The sequence below is a fragment of the Xyrauchen texanus genome, chromosome 12 (assembly GCF_025860055.1).
Source record: "Xyrauchen texanus isolate HMW12.3.18 chromosome 12, RBS_HiC_50CHRs, whole genome shotgun sequence".
Lineage (NCBI taxonomy): Eukaryota > Metazoa > Chordata > Actinopteri > Cypriniformes > Catostomidae > Xyrauchen > Xyrauchen texanus.
In genome coordinates, this window is record NC_068287.1 from 13,083,558 (window position 1) to 13,109,203 (window position 25,646).

The 25,646-nt window shown below is 40.2% G+C and overlaps 1 protein-coding gene across 3 annotated transcripts in view; it reads left to right on the plus strand.

Annotated features, from left to right (window-relative positions):
* The window catches only part of gmip (GEM interacting protein), a 33,375-nt gene that overhangs the window by 965 nt on the left and 6,764 nt on the right, over positions 1-25,646 (plus strand). For 2 of the 3 annotated variants that reach the window (XR_007971807.1, XM_052140187.1), the window contains exons 2-18: positions 8,377-8,470; positions 8,591-8,684; positions 8,802-8,868; positions 13,151-13,276; positions 16,813-16,877; positions 17,793-17,900; positions 18,819-18,899; positions 18,987-19,148; positions 19,474-19,611; positions 20,007-20,197; positions 20,780-20,883; positions 20,995-21,057; positions 21,854-21,943; positions 22,054-22,214; positions 22,465-22,641; positions 25,105-25,242; positions 25,420-25,622. Coding sequence is in view for 2 of the 3 variants with exons in the window: in XM_052140187.1 (XP_051996147.1) it covers positions 8,377-8,470; positions 8,591-8,684; positions 8,802-8,868; positions 13,151-13,276; positions 16,813-16,877; positions 17,793-17,900; positions 18,819-18,899; positions 18,987-19,148; positions 19,474-19,611; positions 20,007-20,197; positions 20,780-20,883; positions 20,995-21,057; positions 21,854-21,943; positions 22,054-22,214; positions 22,465-22,641; positions 25,105-25,242; positions 25,420-25,622 (2,062 nt within the window). In the remaining variant the exon portion in view is untranslated. Of the gene's footprint in view, positions 1-8,376; positions 8,471-8,590; positions 8,685-8,801; positions 8,869-13,150; positions 13,277-16,812; positions 16,878-17,792; positions 17,901-18,818; positions 18,900-18,986; positions 19,149-19,473; positions 19,612-20,006; positions 20,198-20,779; positions 20,884-20,994; positions 21,058-21,853; positions 21,944-22,053; positions 22,215-22,464; positions 22,642-25,104; positions 25,243-25,419; positions 25,623-25,646 lie in introns of those variants that run through there. The other variant, XM_052140188.1, reaches the window with a different exon arrangement.

A 25,646-nucleotide genomic window follows, 5' to 3' on the forward strand; every position in this document is an offset into this window, starting at 1 on the left:
TTGCCCTGTGTTATTCACAAATTTACGAACTAATCTCAAAATCAAAAAAAGGTCCTTATTGCGTCATTGTAGCAAAGCATGCTACAAAACCAAGACAGGATGTGGTTGACCTAAATGGAGCATGTCACAGAGAGAAAGAGAAACGTTGGCAATGACATTTTCTTTGTGAAGTGCACTACAAGGGTGTCACATTGCCAAATCTGTGTACACAAAATAACACTATCAGAGTTAATTTGAACACTTTGAAAGTGTCTCATGGGGTCCATTCCGAATAGAGTTATTTTAACACTTTTTATAGTGTTGGCACATTGACACTCTAATCAAGTTAATATTGACTCTTTGCATAGTTGGCATTTAACACTACTCAACACTCACCAGTGTAAAATTATGAATTGTTAAAAATTATATAGTGTAAATTGTTAACTCATAATAGTGTTCTCTATTTTAACACTATATGGTGTAAATTTGGTATAATACAAAAATGACATATTAATTTGGCTAAAACAGGTTTATTTTATTGTATTCAAACATGTGCACCACATTTAATAAGACTAAACATTCAACAGTAATTTTTCCAAAATGTAACAATATGGCTCTATGCATGCTCAGTTATCAGTCTCATTAGAATAAGTTTTATCAAAAGGTTTCAAATAGGCTGTTCAATGCATGTAACAAAAGTTGTCATTATGCACCTACTGCATATACAGTATGCATTGATGCTTTTATGATCCATTGTTGTCTGTCCCGTGTTTTCTGTTTCTCCCGTCTCTGTTCACAGTCCATGTCACGTTTTCCTTGTTGTCCGCCCCGTGTTTCACTGTCTTCGTGTTAGAACTACATTTCCCATGATCCCCAGCACTCATCACTGCCAGCCGTGTGTCATTGTGCTCACCTGATTGTAGTTTGTCATCATCTTGTATCCAGTGTATATATACCCTGTTTGTTCTCCATTCCCTTGTCTATCGTTGATGTTTGTGGACGCCTGTCTTCGTGCTCTTCCCCGTGTTCATCCTGCCGGTTCTGCCTTTCATGTTTTCCGTGTTTACGTTTTGTTTCCCCATCGCGGGTATTTCCTTTGTTTGTGTTTTTCCCGTGTAGTTTTCACTGTTGTTTAAATAAATCACTGCATTTGGATCCAACCCCTTGTCTGCCTCCTCCTGCATCGTTACAGAACGATAGACCACCTATGGATCTAGCAGCGGTTTTCCTTGAACTGGCCGAGGCAAATCTTCCCCTCCGCGAGTACTTATGACTCTTCTCCACGATCGCCATCCACACCGGGTTCGACGACAACGCCCTGAGGACCATCTACTGGGTCGGGTTACCGTCATCCCGGCGGAGAGAGGCGCCGAAACCCGGAGACCACCCGTGGAGGGAGTACGTGAGTCTCGTGCTCAGGAAACTCGCGCCCGAGGAACCACCCCTCGTGATTCCGGCTGTTGAACCAGAGCCCACGCCTGCCACGGTCAGCGAGCCAGGGCCCACGCCTGCCACGGTCAGCGAGCCAGGGCCCACGCCTGCCACGGTCAGCGAGCCAGAGCCCACGCCTGCCACGGTCAGCGAGCCAGAGCCCACGCCTGCCACGGTCAGCGAGCCAGAGCCCACGCCTGCCACGGTCAGCGGGCCAGCGCCTGCAGCCTCTACCGTCCCAGAGCCAGCGCCTGTAGCCTCTACCATCCCAGAGCAAGCGCCTGTAGCCTCTACCGTCCCCGAGCCAGCGCCTGTGGCTTCTACCGTCCAAGACCCAACACTTCCCGAGCTTTCCAGAGCTCCGCCTCCCGAGATTTCCAGAGCTACGCCTCCCGAGCTTTCCAGAGCTCCGTCTTCCGAGCCTCCCGAGCTGTCCAGAGCTCCGTCTTCCGAGCCTCCCGAGCTGTCCAGAGCTCCGTCTTCCGAGCCTCCCAAGCTGTCCAGAGCTCCGCCTCCCGAGCTGTCCAGAGCTCCGCCTTCTGAGCCTCCCGAGCTTTCCAGAGCTCTGCCTCCCGAGCCTCTCGAGCCTTCCAGGGCCCCGCCCCTCAAGTCCCTCGAGCCTTCCAGGGCCCCGCCCCTCAAGTCCCTCGAGTCTTCCAGGGCCCCGCCCCTCAAGTCCCTCGAGTCTTCCAGGGCCCCGCCCCTCAAGTCCCTCGAGTCTTCCAGGGCTCCGCCCCTCAAGTCACTCGAGTCTTCCAGGACCCCGCCTCAAGTTTCTCGAGCCTTTCAGAGCTCCGCCTCTCGAACCTCTCGAGCCACTCAGGGCTCCTCCTCTCGAGTCTTCCAGGGCTCCGCCTCCAGAGCCTCCTACGGCTCTGCTCCCAGAGACTCCAGAACTTTCTAGGGCTCCACCCCTCAAGCTTCCTGAGCCTTCCAGGGCTCCGCCCCTCAAGTCACTCGAGCCTCCTACGGCTCTTCTCCCAGAGTTTCGCCTCTGGAGCCTCCTGCGGTGCCCCCGCCCTCGGCTCCACCTCCTGAGCCATCCTCGGCCCCGTCTCCTGGGCCTCCCTCAGCTCCGCCTCCTGAGCCTCTCTCAGCTCCGCCTCCAGAGCCTCCCTCAGCTCCGCCTCCAGAGCCTCCCTCAGCTCCTCCTCCTGAGCCTCCAGAGCCTCCCTCAGCTCCTCCTCCTGAGCCTCCAGAGCCTCCCTCAGCTCCGCCTCCTGAGCCTCCAGAGCCTTCCTCAGCTCTGCCTCCTGAGCTCCCAGAGCCTCCCTCAGCTCTGCCCCCTGCTCCTCCAGAGCTTTCCATGGGTCCCCCTCTCTTGGCTCCGCCTCCTGGGCCTCCAGAACCTCCCACAGCTTCGTCTCCAGAGCCCCTCTCAGCTCTGCCTCCGGGACCTGGCCCTGTCCTGAGGCTGCCTCCCAGGCCTCCTGGGCCTGTCCCTGTCCGATGGCCACCTCCCAGGTCCCCTGAACCGGCCTTTGCCTTGTGGCCAGCTCCCGGGCCACCCAAACCTGTCCCCTTAGTGTGGCCTTCTCCCCGGACCCCTGACCTAGTCCCTGTCCTGTGGCCTCCTCCCAGGCCTCCTGACCCAGTCCCTGTCCTGTGGCCTCCCGGGCCTCCTGACCCAGTCCCTGTCCTGTGGCCTCTTCCCAGACCTCCTGACCCAGTCCCTGTCCTGTGGCCTCTTCCCAGACCTCCTGACCCAGTCCCAGTCCTGTGGCCTCCTCCCAGGCCCCCCCAAACCTGTCCTTGCCCGGTGGCCAGCTCCCAGACCACCTGAACCTGTCCTTGCCCTTTGTGCCCCTCAGGACTTCCTGCCTGCCCTCTGTGCCCCCCTGGACCTCCAGCCTGCCCTCTGTGCCCCCCTGGACTTCCTACCTGCCCTTTGTACCCCATTGGACTTCCTGCCTGCCCTCTGTGCCCCCTTGGACTTCCTGCCTGCCCCTCGTTGCCCCCTGGACTGTCTAGCTGCCCCACGTTGCCCCCTTGGATTGCCTGTCTTGCCTCCCTTTGGTCTGTCTAATTGTCCCTTGTATCTCCTTGGTCTGTCTCTGTGTCCCTTGTGCCCCCCTTCATCTGTCTGTTTTCCCCCGGGTCTACCCCCTCACTCCTTGGTCATTTTTTCCGGTTGTTGTTCTTGTGGGTCTTTTCCCCTCTAGGACCGTCTGGAATCCGGTCCTTTTGAGGGGGGCCTATGTTATGATCCATTGTTGTCTGTCCCGTGTTTTCTGTTTCTCCCGTCTCTGTTCACAGTCCATGTCACGTTTTCCTTGTTGTCCGCCCGTGTTTCACTGTCTTCGTGTTAGAACTACATTTCCCATGATCCCCAGCACTCATCACTGCCAGCCGTGTGTCATTGTGCTCACCTGATTGTAGTTTGTCATCATCTTGTATCCAGTGTATATATACCCTGTTTGTTCTCCATTCCCTTGTCTATCGTTGATGTTTGTGGACGCCTGTCTTCGTGCTCTTCCCCGTGTTCATCCTGCCGGTTCTGCCTTTCATGTTTTCTGTGTTTACGTTTTGTTTCCCCATCGCGGGTATTTCCTTTGTTTGTGTTTTTCCCGTGTAGTTTTCACTGTTGTTTAAATAAATCACTGCATTTGGATCCAACCCCTTGTCTGCCTCCTCCTGCATCGTTACAGACGTGTCTACCAAAGTACAGTATACCATATCTATGGTTTTAACAATAGTACTATTTTGTTTAACAATGGGAGATCATGGGATGTTCCAGGAGAGTTCCATGGTCTGTATGTCAATTCAGCACCATAATTTGTAGCCCAATTGGCAATTGAAACGACATACATTTCCTTACCATTGAAAATGACAGTTTACACACATCTGAAATAGTTTATAGTCCTTTTGAAAATAATAATAATAATAATAATAATAATTAGCAGAAGGAACCTGTAAAGTTTCAACAAACTGTACAGTCTGGTCAAAATCTTGAAACGGCCTCCTTATTTTCTCATTGCGTGGTGATATCTGATGTCATTGTATGGAAGGAAATGGGACTGCTTTAAAAATGGCAAAGAGCTACTTCGTAGGAGTGACTGAAGGTGTAGTGGGCTTTGAACAGCTCATCAAATGTTTCCACTGATGTCTGAGCCTTTCATGGGACTGCCTTGTGTTCAAAGATGGTGTGACTGACTCCTTTCCTGTGGTCGATGAGCAAATAGAGTTTAAGTTTAGTACAAGTGTTTTTTCAAGCAATACACAGCTTTACAGTTTAAGATATAACTTTAAACATTTTATTTTCTCAACTATTCAAAATGCCTCTCAATATATGCTCTGTTTTAATAAAAGATTTGCTATAACATTCCTAAAATTCTTTATTTTTATCAGACAAGCCAAACTCATGTTTACAAAATCTAAACTTTACACACCTTAAATTACCTTTATGCTTTTGGTTATTTGCAGTTTTATCCAAACTAATCTTGACTGTTTTCTTAAAGTTTGGGGGAAGAAGATTCTTGTAAAAGAAAATTGATGACATTTCACTATCCCATCTTCGAGAAAACTGAATAAAATTGCCAAATAAAAGTAGTTAATGCAAGAATAGAAGGATTTCTGAAATCTGATTGTTAATCTGACCAAAGTGTGTCCTAAGGTTGAGGTTGAAGTGCTGTCTACGACTCCTCAAAATACACATTCGGCTGGTGAGTCCTCTGGTCTGCAATGGGCTTGAAATGGGACGTTCGCCACTTTACCTAGATTTTTGGTATCTTGTGTCCAAACAGAAATCCCGAACGATCTTGAAAGAAAAACACACATAATTGTCACATATTTAAATACACAAGTTGCTTTTGCAAGGTACATTTTATGTGGAATTTCAAAAGATCAAAAAGCTAGTGATTTTCTCACCAATCCAGGCACATCTAGGAAAGAAAGTGAAGCATCCTCTTCATGAACCATTGTTTGCCTAGAATAAAAGTTGCTTTCATTATTCATTTGACCACAGTGTCATCAGTTGAGAGAATCATTGTTAAAAACGCTTGTATATTTCACCTTAAAATTGTTGATAATAAACAGTGTGGGGTAGATTACTTCTGAATTGTAATCTGGTACTGATTACAAATTATATGACTGCAATTTTAGTCAGTAACGTTGTAATGTCTTGGATTACATTTTAAAGTAATCTAATATGAATATTTTTAGATTACTTTTGGATTACTTCTAACCCAATTAATGTTTAGTTGATATTCACATGCATTTGAATAAGATAAGATGGCAATGTTGCTTAAATGCATTAAAGATAACTTAATGGATTAAAATATGAGAATGTATATTATTTATTACTATTTGGCTGTTTCTTAATTAAATAAAATAATGTCTCCAAAGTTGTCACAAAAGCAAAAGCGCAATTTTTATTATTGAAGCAGAGTAAAACAGCAATTTGCGAAACTAAAACGAACTTTACTGCACTATGCCATCGGTTCGGCATTTGTGTGTGAATTACTGCTGCATCTTCTTTGTAATTATGACCAGCAGGGGCAGACTGGGACTAAAAAGACTTTCTGGCCCAGAGTGCCCCACCAAACCCGGCCCGCAACACACCACACTATAACACACCGGCTCATTGGTTTCATTTTCCGGCTCAGTTTCTAATGTTTGTGTTGAAATAAGACATTTCTATTGACTGCTAGTCATGACCCACCAGTGCAAAAACTGTAATGATTTTTTTAAACATATAAAACAACTATAAATGTGATGAGTGGATTTTTTAGAGAAAGCACTAAAAATTGTTTTTTATACTTTATAGATCAGACAAATAACATATAACATACAGATGTTCGGTTAAAATGTACATGAACTTACCAGGGAAAGTGTGTATTTTTGGTGCTGTGACAAGTCAGCATAAAAATCTTAATCACCTTTCAACTTTTTTCTAGAAGTACAATTAAACTATTGTCTTAGTTAATATGAGGTTGTGGAAACAACAAGCATAATAATAATATATAATATATGTATTTATAGCTATACAAGATCATAAAATGTGGTTAAAAATAATTAGGACACTGGTGACAATGCTTAAAATTTAATGTCAATTACATAATAATGTGTAAATGTTTATAAAATAAAAAAACTAAGTTGGCCAGAAAGACGGCCCAAATTACCCAGCGGACCACAGAGAAAATGCCTGGTGCTCCCGATTGCCAGTCCACCCCTGACCACCAGTGTAATTGCCTCCCCCTTATGAAAACACTCGAAGACTTAAAATATTAAAAACAATATTTAAAAAGAAGAAGAATAAGAGGGATCAATAAATAATGAATGATTTCCTGCAGTTGCCTGATTAATATGTAATCATGTAATCCACAAAAAGTAACTGTTATGTGATTATGAGTATTTAAAATATAATTGAATCTACATACAAGTAATTGATTTTTGTAATGTGGTTACGTAATCCAGATGACATGTAATCTGTTACTACCTTGCACTGATAATAAGATATTATAAGATATATGCTATTAGAAATGCTATAATAGAGATGATTCATAACTATTGTTATTATCTGCCTGACTCTTACTGATTTTTTCTTTATTGCTTCTTGCTCATGGTGTTTGTGTGATTGTCCTGTCTTGAGGTCAAAAGCACATTTCATGGTGTCATTTTGACTAGGTTTAAGTTCCAGTTTTTGCAAGCAATCACAAAAAAGCTAAAATAATTTAACCACACTCTTGACCTCACTGAACTTGTTTTCCTTCTCACTTTTTCATGCCATGTTTAGATGGTTTTTGTTTTCTTTCTTTTTTAGTGTTTACCATTGAAGTCTTATGGTAACCACAGTCAAAGTACAATTAATAGCCTAAATTATTGCTATTACTGTAAAACTTGAATACATTAATATTGGATCTCATTCAAGCTGTCAGAATCTCTTTACCATTTTGTTGAATGTCTTTTTTGATGACCAAGTTACCACAAGTTTTATTGTAATTACTATGGTATTTTGGTGCAAACTATGGTTATCATGTTCTTTGCTTGTTCAGATCATACTTATGCCATTTACTTGCCACAAGGGAGACTATCATGGTAATCTTTATTCATTATTATTACAGAGCGGTTTAGCTGGTAGTCCTCTGGTCTTTCCTGTGGGTTTTTTATAATGAGGTTTTTGAATTTTATGAGAAAAATAAGGTCTGTGTTAAACATCACTTGAAGAAACGTGGATGTTTTGTATAAATTTGTATAAACACAACATAAATTACACAAAGTCATACCTTAAATGTTCATTTTGAAGCCGTATTGAATTATATACTTATAGTATATTTGGTAATTATCATGCATGTTATCATCAGTTTTCTTTGATTTCTTTTTGATTTTGATTTATTTTCTATTTTGTCCATGTACAAGTGCAAGAATAGTAACAAAGCATATTTAGATGGTTCTCCACAAAATAATTACATACTTTCTATGTTAGTATATGCTCATTAGTATTACAGCATGTAATTATGCTGTAACATGAACACTGTGATGAAAATTTTAACCTTTTTGGTAGTCAAGATCTTATTTAAACTAAAAAACTGTTTAGCTGCATGCTGAGTGACTCCAGTCAGGCTTCCTAAGCAACCAATTGGCCTGGTTGCTAGGGAGGGTAGAGTCACATGGGTTAACCTGTTCTTGGTCACCATAATGTGGTTCTCACTCTCAGTGAGGCACGTGGTGAGTTGTGCATGGATGCTGCAGAGAATAGCGTGAAGATTCCACATGCGCTACGTCTCCGTGGTAAAGCGCCAACAAGCCACGTGATAAGATGCACGGATTGACTGTCTCAGTCGCGGTGGCAACTGAGATTCGTCCTCCACCACCCGGGTTGAGTCACTATGCCACTACGAGGACTTAGAGCACATTGGGAATTGGGCTTTCCATAAATGGGAGAAAAAAAATCAATAAATAAATATAAAAATAATAAATATTTTTTTTAGATAAGAGTTCATTACCTGTCATGCTCTTTTGTTTCAGATGATTGTGTCCAAAGCAGATCCTTGGAAATAAAGCGTTACAGTGAGATATTACGTGATTTTGATGCAAATTTGGACCTGTCATTAGCATGCTCGTACGTACAATTGTACTCTCTGTCATTGCCATTTAATCACCTGAATAAACCTGAGTGAATATTAGTTCTGCCACCTTTCACTCTTAATATCTGTGTGTCTGCATTGATTTGATTTCTCAGGACTGTGGATGAGCTGCTGCAAGATTCAGACTCACTGTCAGTAACAGACATCTCAGCAGATACCACACTGAATGCTGATCTGGATGAAATTACAGTGAGAAATGATTGAATTTTTGTTTTTGAATACTTTGAATTCAGCAATCTTTCTCGAGCATGAATTCATGAGACTCAATAAATGTTGAATAAATATTAAAAGCTGTGTGCTTTCCAGGGTGAAGATGTGGAATCGTTGAAGATCTGCCATGGTGAGGAGGATGACAAGGATGGAGGCGTGAATGGTAGTTGTCTTTTAGAACTAAAAGTGTGTTTTGCTATACTTTGGGGGCAAATCTGTCCCCATAAATAAGCTAAATATGAAAAAACCTGACTTTGGAACTTTGGGAATGTTCTCATTTGGCAATACAAGCTTCTTCATACTTGAAAACAAAATAATAAATCTCCAATACTATCTTAAATAACAATCAGCAATAAAATCTGACAACAATAATACATTTAGCTACTTTCGCTAAAATCTCACCATAAAACCTCACTTTTCAATCGTGTCATGCACTTTTCAAGAGTAAACAAATTGGCAATGGCTCAAAAAGCCAGTTGGCTATTGTTACTGAAAGGTGGGACTTCCATTCCTATAGGTCACAGGTGAAAAAAGTCATAATGGTGGAGGTCAAAGTGCTGTTGATCCTTTCCATACTGCCCTTATGTTCTTTCGTTCATTGTTAGAACATAGACATCAGTGACTGCAGCAAATCAAAGCAAGAGTGATCAGAGCAGGAGGCATCATGTCACGACACTAAATCTCTACTCTTCAACCTGCACTGTTTACGTGTAATTAGCCACATGGACTAATTTCTCATCACTAACAAGATTAGCACCGGAGAACGGTTAGAGATCAGATTAAAGCGACAGACAGCTGCTCTCTGTTTTTCATGTCTCTGAGTGAGAACGTTAAAGGAATAGTTCACCCCAAAATGATAATTCTGTCATCATTTATTCACCTTCGTGTTGTTGCATTGCCATATGACTCTGTTTTTTCCATGGAACACTGAAGAAGAAATTTAGCAGAATATCCAAGCTGCTTTCATCTCTACAATGAATGTGGATGAGAACCAGGAGATGTCCAGCTTCAAAAAGGGCAAAAATACCATATAAGAATCATGAAAGTAGACCAAACTAGACCATAGTATAAATTCTTCTGAAGCCATACAATAGCTTTGTGTGAGGAACAGACAGGTTTCTGAAGACATACAGTAAGGGTGAATTGGTGATGATTTATATTGAGTGAATGATGGACGAACGGACAGACGGATGGACAGAGACAGATAGAATGACGGATGGACCGACGGAAGGACGACAGACAGATTAAAGTATGAACGGACAGACAGACAGACAGACAAACAGACAGATAGACTGATTGACAGACAAAGAAAGTTAGAAGGAAGGATGGATGGATGGACTGACGGATGGACAGACAAACAGACAGACAGATAGAAGGAATGGAGGATGGACAGATAGACAGACAGCCAGACAGACAAATAGAATGAACAGATGGATGGATGGACAGATGGGTGGACAGATAGAAGGATGGATGGACGGACGGACAGACAGACAGATAGAAGGACGGATGGACAGACAGATAAAAGGAAGGATGGACTGACAAACGGACACATAGAAAGACCGGAGAGACTGAAGAATGTATAGACAGACAGACAGATGGACGAACGGATGGACAGAGAGACAAATAGATAGAAAGAAGGATTGATAGACAGAGACAGTTAGAAGGACAGATGGATAGATTGGCTGACAGACATGACAGACGAACAGACAGAAAGTCAGATAGAAGGAATGGAGGATGGACAGATGGACATATAGAAGGATGGACAGACAGTCAGATAAAAGGACGGATGGACTGACAGAGACAGATAGAAGGTGGGACGGATGGACAGATAGAAGGACGGATGGACGTACAGACAGACACATAGACAGATTGAACAAACAGATGGATGAACCGAGGGATGGACAGACAGACAATAGATACTTTTTATTGAATTATATTATTTATATATATATAAATATATTATTTATTTGTGACAAAGTAACAGAAGAAATAAGATATAATTTCATAAAAGAGGTAGGTGATTGTATTCGTGATGACTTCCTGGGTGCTAACTTGCTTAATTGGTCTAGACTTACTTGCCCTGTGAGCATAGCTGTTTGCAAAATGTAATTAGGGATTACACTAACACTAAATGTTTAAATAATACATCTGCACAGTAACCTTCATGGCCAGAGCTGGACAGGTAATCTGGCATACCAGGCATTTTCCCGGTTGGTCGAAATACTTTGGGGCCGATCAGGGACGGACTGGACATCGGGAGAACCGAGCGGGCTGGTGGGTCGGCCGCGAAATGGGCTGCGATGAGTTAAAATGAGGCGCTGCATTATGCAGCACAGACCACGTGCAAAAAAGGACAGCGAACACCACCCCCTGCCAGTTTCTATGTAAAATATGGGCCGATTTCTCTTCCCAGTCCAGCCCTGTTCATGGCTATCCCTTGGCTTGCATGAACCAAACACATCAACTTCATTCTTCAGGCATGAGACAGACCGAGCTGACCTTATTAGTCTAGTTCGCTGACCTCAACAGGACAAAATTATGTATAATTGCAATGATGGCAGACTGGAGAAGGCAGAATCCAATTGCAGTCTTTAATAAAAACTCAGAAAAAACACTAGAGTAATGCATAACTAGAACACAAAGCACATTACAGACTGAATAAACAGAACAAGAACCAACATTGAACAGACGAAAACACAGGAATTAAATACACAGAGAACTAATGATGAAACGATGGACACCTGACACTAATGAACACAAGGACCAATGAACAAAGACCATGAAAAAGAACTACAAAACCCATAAACAAAAGAAAGACATGAAATGAACAATAAACATAATAGTAACCCCTGGTGGTCGCCCGGGTAATCCTTACAATTATCAGCCAAATAGTCTGGCTAAGGAGATTTAATGAGTTTCCCCTGAAAAACTGTACTTTAAGATATCTGGCCGACATTTAAAAAAATATATATTTTGTGGCTACTTACACATATGACGGCAGCTCTGAGGGGAAATGTTCACCAAGCGAGTTAATGTTCTCCCAAATAGATTACGTTTTTACGGTATATGCTCTATTGAGTTTTAAATTAAAAAAACTACTTCCCAACCATAAACCATAAACCTAACTAACAGTGTCTTAAAAAGCATGTGGCATTGATAATTGCAATTGCTGAAGCAATCACATCAATTTGTGGCACGTCTGTAACACTTTCGTCTCACGTGTCAACTTGCGGGTCTTCGGGACTCGTTCTCTGGTGTTTTGGATCACAAGCGCAACGCTCTATCACTTCAGCTACCGCGCAGTTTGATTGTGTCTGAACAAGCTTGTAAATGCAGTTTATTATGTAATGCAAACGTTAAAATGTATCAACCTTTCAAGTCATGTGCTTTGGTAAAAGGTGTTTTGATGTCACAGTAAGCCATCTGATCTGTCACTGGAATATACTACCATTAGCCAATAATAGTAGAGTATATAACTATTGAAAATACCCATGAGTATGTTTGAAAGAGCTAAAGACATAATGAGATATGCAGCAGGTAAAGACTACCTTATCATACAGGGTGGTTTCTCAGTACTACTCTTTCAGGAAGTTAACCCCACCCAAATCTAAAGACCATCACCCTACAGTCTGCTACTGTCCTGGTTTATTTCCCCTCCCCTCGGCACTAATAGTACACGCACACATGCTTTAACATGACAGGAAATACAGGGGGATGGAAGTGAGATACAGAACCTAAGCATAAACTGGGAGAATGATGCAGAAAATACACATTTCATTTGTGATGTTTTGATGTGATTGGATTTTAGCATTTAATGGACAGGGAGGAGACAGAGAGAGGGAGGGTGAACTGTCTCAGTCTCTGTGAAATCCTCACGCAGTTGCAGTTGAAACCTAAAGCCTTCTGGACACTATTGAGCAAGCCCAGGAGTTCCTCAAACAGAGATGTTTTATTATTCTTTTTTGGATATTCGCATGGATAACATTACTCATTCGGAATGTTGTGGTGGGGTGTCGCAGGAATTACTTTTGTGAACATACGGACACACAAAACAAAATGTTTTATTCTATTCTCATTGCTGCACCTTTAATGGAAGTTTTTCACAAGAATGGAGCCTTTCTGCACTGTTTTTAAACAACTAATGGAATGCTTTTATTTTATTAATCAGATGGATTTTTGGAGGACAGTTTGTGTTATGATGGACATTTGGAAGCGTACTGACAATTAACATATAGCTAACATATATTTAACATCCTTTGAGGATAAAGGAGATTTATCCGCTGAGTAATGGGAAAGGCTATAAGTGATCACTCTGTAGGTGACAGCCTAGGAGATCATTAAATCTGTGTTTATGTTGGAGGACAATACACATGACAGCCCTGGACCAGGTTTAGTTTAAGTAAAGTATGCACAGGCTCCAGTGATGCTGATGTATTCTCTCTCAGCCCAGGATGCGGACGTGACCCTCTGTCGCTGCGAGGGTGGCGTGGAACTCGCCCTGCAGTACGCCAAAATGTGGTGCCGCTATGCCAAAGACCTGCTGACCTGGATGGACAAACGAATCAGCTTGGGTGAGTTTTTACATTATCTGTTACATGTTTTAATTTACATTTTTTTATTATTGATTGTTTGTACATGTAAAATTATAACAAGAATGTAATAATCAAGCAAGGCTGTCAATCGATGAATTTTTTTACATTGAATTAATTGCAACTAATTGCATATATCAATGTACAATACAGTAGAACATATGCGTTTGGAGCACCTCAATGTGGTAATACCGCATTTCACTCGTTTTCAGCTTATAAACACTGCCTTTTTAGGATGCTGTGTCAAGTAGAATGTAGTCTGAAACGTAAAACACGTCTTGAGACCCCAGCATTCTGCTCCCTTCAGCTGTTTTGGAACAGCTGTCAGTTTGTTGCCTGTCCAGCTGTGCATTGTCTGTGTAGCTGGGGTTGCACTGACTGCCCTCTGCTGACTGTGAATCACAAAAACATGGAGACGGCACACACGCACTTTGTTGCCTGTCTTAAGCTGTTCAATCTGTAGAGAACAAGAGAAACAAGCAAGCTGGTATGGAAAAACAAGCTCAAAATATGAGACTTGCCTCACCCAAGTCAACTTATGCAAACTATTTTATTTAATTATTTAATAATTGTTTATTTATTTTATCATTAATAATTACAGTATCTTCGGCTTCAAACTTCCTACCAACTTAATCCCTGGGTAATTTACGGATGCTTAGTGGACATTTGCGTATATTTTAGGGCATTTTTAGCATGTTACTTTTTAGATAATTAAATGCACTTAATTAACATGTCAAATCAACAGCCTCACATAAAATTTATAATTGGTGGTATAAACTGTGTGTAATTACTTGCATCAAGAATTGCAAAAAAAAATAAAAATAATAATAATTCCAAACAGTTTTCAGAACACTTCCCGCATCTTTCATTGTTTGGTCAAACAGATTTGGGTTCCCACCCGAACTTGACTGAGCTCATTTTGCAGTGCCAGGCTGGTCGGGATGCTCAAACAGGGCAATGTTTTTTTTTTATAGTTTCACTGGGCTACATCGTTTACTCTTTCCAGACTTTTCAACTCTTTTCATCATAAAAATGGCTTTCTTATAGTTCTTATTACAGTTTTATATCACAGGTCTGTTAAATGCTTTATTCTGATTGGTTGACGGACGTTCTAATGTGTGCAATTATTTTTCTGCGCGGCTATAAAGTTGTTCCAGGTCCTTCATTTATTTCAATTTCCTATTTCAAAAAGTTACCTCGTGCTCCCTCGTCTCCCCCGGACTTATACGTGCTCACATACACACGTTCACACACACACACGTTCACACACACACACACACCGTCCAACAAACAGAGCCGCATCCCCAAGACTTGATCAATACAACAATTTCTATGATCTGAAATAACTTTTAATGGTTCACTGTATTTCGCCTTAATCAGCATCCTTCGTTGCTAGTTCTAATGTGACGTTTTTGAATTAGCAACGGAGGCTGTATTAAAGTAAGACACTAAATTTGTCACTTTCGAAGAGCGTTTTTAAGGACGAAAACCAGAAAATGTCTTGAAAGATGACTTCGGCCCGTTGAATTGTTGAAAAATAACGGTCACAACGCACAACAATTCAATGGGCTGGAGTAAATTATTCCTTACATATTAAGCTGGTGCAGGAGAACATTTTATAACACGGAAAAAAATTACACACTTCACCTTTAGAGGAATATACATCTACTAATGTTTTACATACCAAGCACTGGAAAAAAATAGTCACTTTAAGTAAGAGGTCTTGTATTTTTGCTGACACATTATGTTTAGGCTGGGTTTGTTTGCCAGTAATTATAGATCGTTTCAGCCTAGAAGAGCAGCCAAGGGACCTCTTCCTGGAAACAGCATAAGAGTCTAAAATTGGCTTTCTGAGAGAGTTTGACTTGTGTTGAACAACACCTGTAATAGGATGAAGTAGCCTTTAACACATCATCCTTCAGAGGTCCCTCTAGTGGAATGATTTTGCAGTTAGAGGTATCTAATGCGATCACGCCTCAGGGTGCCATGGCTTTTAATTCTGTAGCAACAGGAGCAGTCAATGAAAATAATACAGAGTGCCTCTGTAAGCCTGGAGCCCACTATTGAGACAAATTATAGGCCAAAATTAACAGGAAAATTTGCAGGTTTCAGACCAGGTGGGCGAGAGAGATTAATAGGCCCCGTATTATGCCCTCAGCTCACCATACGAGCCAATATGATCCATTATAATGTATTTGACTGTTAAGATTTGTATGCTAAATACACTACCAGTCAAAGGTTTGGACACACAAACTCATTCTTTATTAATACTTATTTCAACATTTTTGAACAATTGTTAAATCCACAAAACTATGAAATAACACAATTGGAAGTATTAAAAAATTCATATAAATTGGAGTTTTTGAAAGACATTAATATGTAGGTACAGTTTATATTTGTCTACAGAACTGCATTTAAGTATAAACCTTTTAAAATCACAAGAAGCATTTATTGAGTTAAGTGTGTCCAATCTTTTGAATTGATTGAAATATACTTTATGGCCACAGCATTGATTTTATAAATTTTTTACACTTAACTGTGAAAGAGAACTTAGAATATGACAACAGTAACAACAGTACCAAAAATAAACATCAGAAATCATGAATGAGTGCAATAGGAGAATCAAACAGTACATTACCGCACCACCAGTGCAGAATTCCTGGAAATAGCAACGCTGTGGCCTGATTCCTTAAGTGTTTATCCCACGAGAAATTCAATATGACATTTTCCATGGAAGCTGTAATGCTAATGGGTTATGGTCCAGTAAAGATATGTCATCTAATGTCCACTCACTGTTTTATGGATATTTAGATGCACTCTGTTGAGTGTCCATCAATACAGATGCAAACTATTTCAATCGGTCAGTCCTATTTTCCATTTGATATTTTTTGCTTATATTAATCTCTTTGAAACTCATTCTACACTCACTTATCACTTTATTAGGAACACTATGGTCATAAAGTTCCCGGCATGGTCCTCAGCTGCTGTAGCCCATCCGCCTCAAGGTACAATGTGTTGTGCATTCTGAGATGATATTCTTCTCAGCACAATTGTACAGATTGGTTATCTGAAGTTACGGTAGTCTTTGTCAGCTCAAACCAGTCTGGCCATTCTCTATTGACCTCTCTCATCAACAAGGTGTTTCCATCCACAGAACTGCTGCTAACTAGATGTTTTTTGTTTTTGGCACCATTCAGAGTTAATTCTAGAGACTGCTTTGTGTGAAAATCTCAGGAGATCAGCAGTTACAGAAATACTTTAACCAGCCCATCTGGGACCAGCATTCATGCTATGGTCAAAATCACTGAGATCACATTTTCTCTCCTACTGAAGCTCCTGACCTGTATCTGCATGATTTTAATGCATTGCACTGCTGACACACGATTGGTTGATTAGATAACCGCATGAATACATAGGTGTACAGGTGTTCCTTATAAAGTTTAAGTGAGTGTATATTGTGGTCTGATTCTGAGCATTATATGTGGTTCAGGATTCTGAAAGTTATTGTTTGTTTACAGAGCAAGAGTTTGCCAAGAGTATAATGAGAGCGGCAGATGCAGCCAAATCATGCGTTGCTCAACAGGTAAAACACACACACACACATATACATCATATATATAGACAGGGTTGGGGAGTAACGGAATACATGTAATGGGATTACGTTTTTAAAATACTAAATATAAGTAACTGTATTCCACTACAGTTAAAATTTTAATAATTGGTAATTAGAATACAGTTACATTCAAAACATATTTTGATTACAGAAGAGATTACTTAGATTTTATTGTCATTTGTTTAGTTTCAGATTTAGTTCTTTCAGATGTAAAACAGTTATACATATAAATGATGCGATTCAAAGTGCATTTGAACAGTGGTGAAACACTTTCTTATGATGTGTTACATTCATACGAGCAGACAGAGAAGTACGTTTGAAGTAAGTTTGGAGCAGAAGAAATAGAAATAAACCTTGTGTAAATTGTCAACTTTATGCTAAGCTAAAATGCTATTTCTAGCCATTTTACATGCACATGCTACCTAGTAAGACCTTTGATATTAGGGCAAAAATCATATTCTTTAAAATAAGTTTTGTATTGTTTTCCTGTAAAAATATCTAAAATCTCAATTTGATTTATCTTGTTTTAGAAACAACACTGCATAAGATATTTCAGTTTTTCAGAGAATGTATTTTTAACATGTATTTTGTCTTACTGAACTGACAGAGATTTTATATTCAAAACAAGTGAAAAAATCTACCAGTGCTGAAGAAGTAATCCAAATAAATAGAGTATGTTACTGACCTTGAGTAATGTAACAGAATATGTAAAAAATTACATTTGGCTGCATGTATTCTGTAATCTGTAGTGGAATACATTTCAAAAGTAACCCTCCCAACCCTGTATGTATATATATATAAAGTGTATATAAAATGTCTCTTTTATAAAAAAATTTGTTGCAAATAGTTTTTGGTTAGCCCACCCTTATGCATGTCTCTCTATAGGAAATGATGCCTCTGCAGTATATATACACTCTGGCTCTGGAGCACGATATCAATAGCAGCACAACAGCCAAACAAACTGCTGAACTTCTGCAACAGCGCTGCTACCAGGTACAAGCACAAAACACTCCGACATTTATCAGAATTTGGTCATATTCTAATTACAGTATATAAGCATTATAACATATTAACATGATTACATAACCAGATTTAGCCATTTATTTTTAAGACTGCGGCCTATGTATGTAATAATCAGAATTTGGATAATGTAAACACCTTATTCAGAATAACCTCCGTGACTGAACATTTACATCTGCACATGTCCAAACAAAATTAATTCTGATTTATATGAGATACAAACAGTTCTGAAGAGTCAAGCTGTTGAAGAAACACATTTTTGGCACTTAAGTTTTTTTAACAATTTACAAACGTTAAAAGAAAAAATGTCATTGCCCACATTTGAAAGAGCCTCATGACACAGAGTAATTCATCATGCTCTTGTATATTATTGTTAAAGACATGAATGAGAATTAATGAGCTGGTTAATTCAGCATAATAAACAGAAAGAGCATTTACATTCATTTCCAGAACAGAATAGCAGAATATGTATGTATTGGTTTGTTCAGATTATGATGATTAAATTCATTACAATGGAAGTGAATGGGTAATATGTAAACAATATGTGTTAATAAGATTTTAGTGTGATAATATTGTTTACTAACCTTACAAAACTTTGTTGCCATAACAATTTAATGTCACATGTAACAGAAGAATTAATGTAAGTGCTTTTATAAAGTAATAAGCTTTACATTTCTGCCTTTAAACCCTACAAAAATAGTCCCCATTAACTTCCATTGTAAGTGTCTCACTGTAACCAGGATTTTTGCTTTGTTTAAAGAAAAGGAGGGACAAATCGAAATAAATTTTTTGTAGTAATCTTTATTCCACAATTGCTGTCGATTGAACTCTTTCGGAAAATGATGTGCATGTAAACATGGTAACGTTTATAACATCCTTTGCATTTCAAAGGCTCTCTCGGCCAAGAAGAATGAAATCGACAAGTGGCGGCGGGAATTCAAAGAGCAGTGGTCCAAAGAACAGAAGAGAATGGTCAGTTCTTTGTGCTGAGGATGATTTGTGCATTTGTTGTGGCCAGAATTTCCAGTAATGTGGCTGATGTAACGATTTGTGCATTAGAATGACGCAGTGTCTGCACTGAAGAGGGCGCGGCATCAATACATGCAGCGTTGTGAGGATCTGGAGAAAGCCAAAGTCATGACTGCAAAAGCTGAAGAGGACACAGGGGGATACAAGACCCTGGACAAGAGGAGGAAGTCAAGAGGTGACGCCCAAACCAAGGTCAAGATACTGTATTTATACTTCAAGCTAAGCTGGTTTAAGCTGGTCTCCCAGCCTGATCAGGCACTTTTCAGCTGGCCTCCCAGCTATAACAGTTGAGAACCAACTTGGCCAGGCAGGGAGACCAGCTTAAACCAGCTTAGCCTAAGCTGGAAGATGTTTTTCTAAGCAGGACTTCTTATTTGTCTGTCTCTTACAACCCTATGACTGATTACAAGCATTTCCTGCTACACCAATATAAATAAACAAACAAACAAACATGGAAATTTATTTTTGCCCATTATGGTCTCTTCAATGTGATATTCATCACTATGCTGCTGTCTAGGTTATGGAGGCTGAGCTTCTGTACAAGCAGTGTGTGCGTGATGCTAACAACCATCAAGAAGTACTGGAGAAGGTGAAGGAGAGAATCATTGTCCACACCCGCAAGCTAATCTGTCAAGGAGACACTGTGTTAAAAGAGGTTGGTTCATCCTACCCAGTTTGTGCTAAGAACATGCATTGTACTTCAGTTGTGGCTTATCGTGGAGAGGTGTTATATTACTCTTTTAAATGATCAGGACAATAAAACGGGCACGACTTACATATTCTCAAAAGAACTGACTCCTGAGCCACATCTAGGGAGGAGAATATTATGAATCTTTAGGGTGGGTTATTTTGATATGACACCTTAGCAATGTAATGTAATGTACTGTAACTGCATAGCAATGCTCTGGCAAAACCTCACAACACCATGGCGGCTAGTTTTGCCTGGGCAAGCATCACTCACATTGTCTTGTAAAAAAATGTCAAATCTAGTTTACGTTTACATTCATCCATTGTACATTGATCACATGCTCTTTCTTGCTGTTCTCTCAGGCAACAGTGAACATGTTCTATTACCAGCGGCAGCAGACCGAGCCAGTTCCTCTGGGGTACCAAAACCTAGAGCTCACCTGCAGGCCCTGTGAGCCAGGTGAACCCTACCTTCTTTACGTCTTAGGAAAGCATCTGCCTGACCAGCCTCTTCAGAACTTCATATTCCAGGAGTTCATTCCCCAGGGCAAGAGGTGACAGCACTTTTTGGAGAGGTTGTAGTGTAGCTTATTTCCATGTGGCTTACTTTAAATAAACATGATAAATATTTGTACATATGCGAAGCAACCATACAGCAATGTAAGAATACCAGTAACAATTATTATGTAAGTTTAGGAACTTGTGTTATACAGCAGTGAACAAGAACATCTATCTAGAGTTTCTAATGTCTTCTAATGCAGAATTTCTCTACTGCTGCTGATGAGCGGTGTCAGGTTACACCAGCAAGAGATCTCTGTACAAAGACATGCAGGTCCACTCGTTATAATACTGAAGCACATGCAATACTGATTAAGCACGAAATAACCTTTTCCTTCACATATATATATATAATAAAGAATAAACTTGTGACTATGGGGGGGGGGGGCTTTTTAAACAAATTTAAGACAAAGCCAGGAGACTGTGTAACTCTCTCACACTGAAGATGCAGAACTTGTATGCATAAACAGAACAGATTGCTTCGCCATTAAAGCTCAAATAAGGGTGGGAACTTTAAATGTAACTACATGATTGCAGTGGGATTTTAAATACCGTGTCTGTCCCTCTAATTTTCACAGATCCCCAACAACAGGCCGGCGAAAACCGAGCAACGCTCCAAGTTACCAAGATTCATATGTGCTACCCGATGATTTGAAATGCAGCAGCAGTTTAGTAGATAGAAGTATGTCTAATGTCTGTTGAAACCTATATGCACATACAATGTGCATATAATGTGAGACTTCTCAGTTCAGTTGAATGGCACCTGAACATTTTTATGTTGGTTGAAACACAGGGCGACATGGCCACAGTGACAGTGACAGCAGGGGAGGGAGTCTGGAATCTCTGTCCAGTCCAGGTGAGAAAACCATTACATGTAACCCTCCTGTTCTGATCAAGTAGGGCCGCTTACTTTGCTGTTTGCGGTCATATTTGACCAGACACATTACAAGTGTAACTTTTTGTTTTCTTTTCTTTTTTTAAAGAAATGTTAACATTTCTTCTTCCCCGAAGTAAAAATAATAAAAGTATGCACTTATTTTGTGATCTGATGTTTTTTATTTAGATCGATTTGACCATACATTTGCATATGCAAATTAGCACATTTATGTAATTTCACTACAGTAAAAACCTAATTGAATCACGAAGCAAATAAGAGAATGTGTCCTGTATTGAGGGCATATTGCTGCCATCTGGTGATAAAAGAAAAACAGTATGACTTGAATATCATGTTATGACAATAATAGCCAGTAGATGGCTGCAGTGTTGTATTGCACTCAGCATGTTGTAAAGTCTCACCTCTTTAATTCTGTGTGCTACTTCTGCATTGTGGCTGATTTATATATTTTATTTGGCAAATTAAAAAAAATTGCTCAGTTTTAAAAGCGAACATCAAAGATGTCACTTTTTTACGACCACTTAGACTTACCGAATCAAGTCCAATTTTGGTGTGTGTGTTCAGATGGCTAGTGGAGGAACACTCATAAAGTATTGTACTGCTCAGATAAATGGAAAAAAAATCTAAAAATGTGTTTTCGGTCAAAAAAGACCAAACAGAATAGGAAGGTTAAGTTGCTGTACCTAAAGTAAGATCTTATCACTGTACTACCTAGCTACTGTAAATAAGTTAATATGTTTTTATCACTTTTCTGAAGCTCATAGGAACCGTAAGTTGCACAAAGCCACCTCCACAGGAACCATGTCTTCAGACGATCTTGATGAGAAAGACACTCTGCAGGACGCAGGTTTGAGTCACTGCTGCTTGGGGAAATGCTATACTTTCTGCAAATCTTTTTTTTTTTTTTTTTTTGATGGCTAAAACTGCAGTTGTTGATGCTTCCTGATTTGTGTGCAGAGAGTGAGGAGGCATTAGCTGACACCAATGGAACGTTGTGTAAACCACGAACTGCGTCACGTGCCGCCTTGACTCACAGACTGAGAAAAATGAAGAGCAAGATGGTAAAATGCAAGCAATGCGATACCTACATCCTTGTCAATGGGATTGAGTGTGAAGAGGTAAGTGTTGGAAAAGGGGTGGTTTAGCTTGAAAACTGAAAGACTGGAGGTTCAAGTCCTGTAAGGAGTGATCTGTGAATTTTCACAAGTTCTTTTCCTGAACCTGTAAAAAGTGTGTTGGAATATTGAACGTGTCAGCTTTGTATTAAAGTGTTGTCTAAAAGACTAGTTAGAGAAAGAAAAAGAGCCACTGAATTCTGTGTGCACTGGTCAGTATATGGTAGACTGATAGTTGCTCCTCTCTTGCCAGTGTGGCCTTGCAGTCCACAGGAAATGCCTGGAGGTGTGCCAGATGGAGTGTGAGCACAAGAGGGGCTTTATCTTTGGGGTAGAGATCTCCCTGCTGCCCAGAGACAGTCCAGACACTGTGCCCTTCGTTGTACTGCGATGTACTGAAGAGATTGAGAGCAGGGCTCTCGGAGTTCAGGTAGGAACTCCTTAAAAATAATTAAAACCTTTGTTTTAGTTCACTAATCCAGCTATTTCACTGTTATGCATTATTAGTAGTGCTTGCTAAGGAATTAATCATTATTACCATTGCTCATACATTAAGGGATAGTTCACCCAAAAATTAAAATTCTCTCATCATTTACTCACCCTCATGCCGTCACAGATGTGGACGACTTTCTTTTTTCAGCAGAACACACATGAAGATGTTTAGAACAATATTTAAACTCTGTGGGTCCATTCAATGCAAGTGAATGATGAGCAGACATTTCAAGCTCCAAAAAGCACATAAAGGCAGCATAAAAGTAATCAATACAACTCCAGTGGTTAAATCTACATCTTCAGAAGAGATATGATCAATATTTAAGTATTTATTTTACTATTAATTAATGAAAGTATTATTTACCTTCTTTAAAAGAGCAATCTAGACAACTCAATATTGAACAACTACAGATTAATTTTAAATCTTCCTTTAATAGGAAAGATCATTGAAAAGTTATTTTCAATCAGCAGAACAATCTTAATCTCGAATGGCTACTTGGACAATTTACAGTTTGGTTTTCAACCACATCATAGCACAGAAACGGCACTAACAAAGAACCTTTATGACTAAATACTAATTCAGGCAAAATATCAGTGCTGGTATTACTAGACCTCAGTGCTGCTTCTGACACTGTTGAGCACAACATTCTCCTAGACAGATTGGAAAACTGGGTACGGCTCTCTGGGACGGTCCTCAGCTGGTTCAGGCCATATCTAGTAGGGAGGGGTTACTATGTGAACATAGGCAACTATGAGTCTGAGTGGACATCCATGATGTAAGGAGCACACAAGGCTCAATTCTTGCAATACTCCTGTTCAACCTGTATATGCTTCCACTAGGCCAAATTATAAAAAAGAACCAAATTGCATACCATAGCTATGCAGACAACACCCAGATCTATCTAGGCCTATCGCCAAATGACTACAGCCCCATAGAATCTCTGTGCCAGTACATTGATGAAATTAACAGTTGGATGTGCCGAAACTTTCTTCAGTATTCTTTTTCTTTTTAATTCATTTTAATAATTTTCACTTATTTTTTAAATTCATTTTATTACTTTTTAATCTCATTTCTTGTTCTTAACTGGTTTTAAAATTATTTAGCTATATAAATAAACTTGCCTTGGCTTGCCTATATTTTCCTCCCTGGCCAGCAAGTGGCAATATGCAAAAGTATGTGAATCTCCAAAAAACAAAAGAAGAAGAATGTGGAGACTGATAGTAAAAAAAAGTCTTAAATATTGAAAGTGTTAAATATTTTTCACACTTATCATATCACTTTTGAAGATTTGGATTTAACCACTGGAGTCTTATGGATTACTTTTATGCTGCATTTATGTGCTTTTTGGAGATTCAAAGTTCTGGCCATCATTCACTTACATTGTATAGACCTACAGAGCTGAAATTAGAACAAAGAAAGTCATACACATCTGGGATGGTATATACTGTAGGTGATTAAAAGATGAAAGATTTTTCATTTTGGGGTGAAATATTCTTCTAAGGTTACCAATTTGAATGAACCCCTTACTCTAAGTATTTTTTTATTGGATTTTTTTATGTTCTCCCCTTTTCTCCCCAATTTGGTATGCCCAGTTCCCAATGCACTCTAAGTCCTTGTGGTGGCGTAGTGACTGACCTCAATCCAGGTGGCGGAGGACGAATCTCAGTTGCCTCCGCATCTAAGACCGTCAATCCGCGCATCTTATCCCGTGGCTTGTTGAGAGCGTTACCATGGAGACATATCGCGTGTGGAGGCTTCATGCTATTCTCCGCGGCATCCACACAAAACTCACCATGCGCCCCACCGAGAGCGAAAACCACATTATAGCGACCACAGAGTGGTTACCCTGTGTGACTCTACCCTTTCTAGCAACCGGGCCAATTTGGTTGCTTAGGAAACCTGGCTGGAGTCACTCAGCACACCCTGGATTCAAACTCGTATTTACACGCTGAGCTACCCAGGCCCTCTAACTCTAAGTATTCAAATTTGGCACATAGTTCGTCCTGCACCGTTTGTGCTAGCTACAGACATGAATGATACCAAATTGTGTGGTTTGTTTACACTATTGCTTTTGTAAAAACTTTTTATGATTTTTTTAGATTAGCAGATAACAAACTAATTTAAAAACCCCAAAGACTTACATTGAAGGAGTGACCAGAGCCACATCTAGGAACCATAGAGACTAGTGGGCAGGGCATTAAGCAACAACCTAGCTACCATATGGCAACATGCTAAAAAAGCACTTTAGAACACCTTAGCATCCACTTAGCAACACACTAGCAACCATCCTGGACATCCTAGCATTGTAGCGGCAAGTTTTGCTTAGGCAAGCACCAATCACCTTTTTGTTTGAAAATTAAAAAATCTAGTTGTGTTTACTCTCATGTTCTTCTCTCTAAGGGCGTGTACAGAATCTGTGGATCTAAACCTCGGGTTCTTAAATTATGCCAGGCCTTTGAAATCCAGAACGACCAAGTTGATCTTGGTGACCTCTCACCTCATGACATCACCTCTGTTCTGAAGCACTTTTTCAAAGAGGTATAAAAAAGAAAGATATTGTGATAGTTTGTTGTGCATGGTTTACATTGTGTAAAATAGATGGATTTTTGTAATCTGATTTGAATTTAGCCCCCAATTACATTTAAATGACATAAAACACTTTTAAGGGTTTAGAAAATCCTCAAATGGCCAACACCTCATCTTCCTCTTTTACAGCTTCCAGACCCATTACTGACCTTTGACCTTTACAACGACTTTATCAATGTGGGTAAGGAAATTCAGAGGCTTAGTGAAAAGGACCACGTTGCAGAGACTGCTGGGATTGTGGAGAGTATTGTGGTCAAACTCAAAGAGCTTACTGGACGATTACCTCTGTGCAACTACAACACAGTGCAACACATGATAGCCCACTTGAACAGGTACTGTATGTGAAACACTTGGTA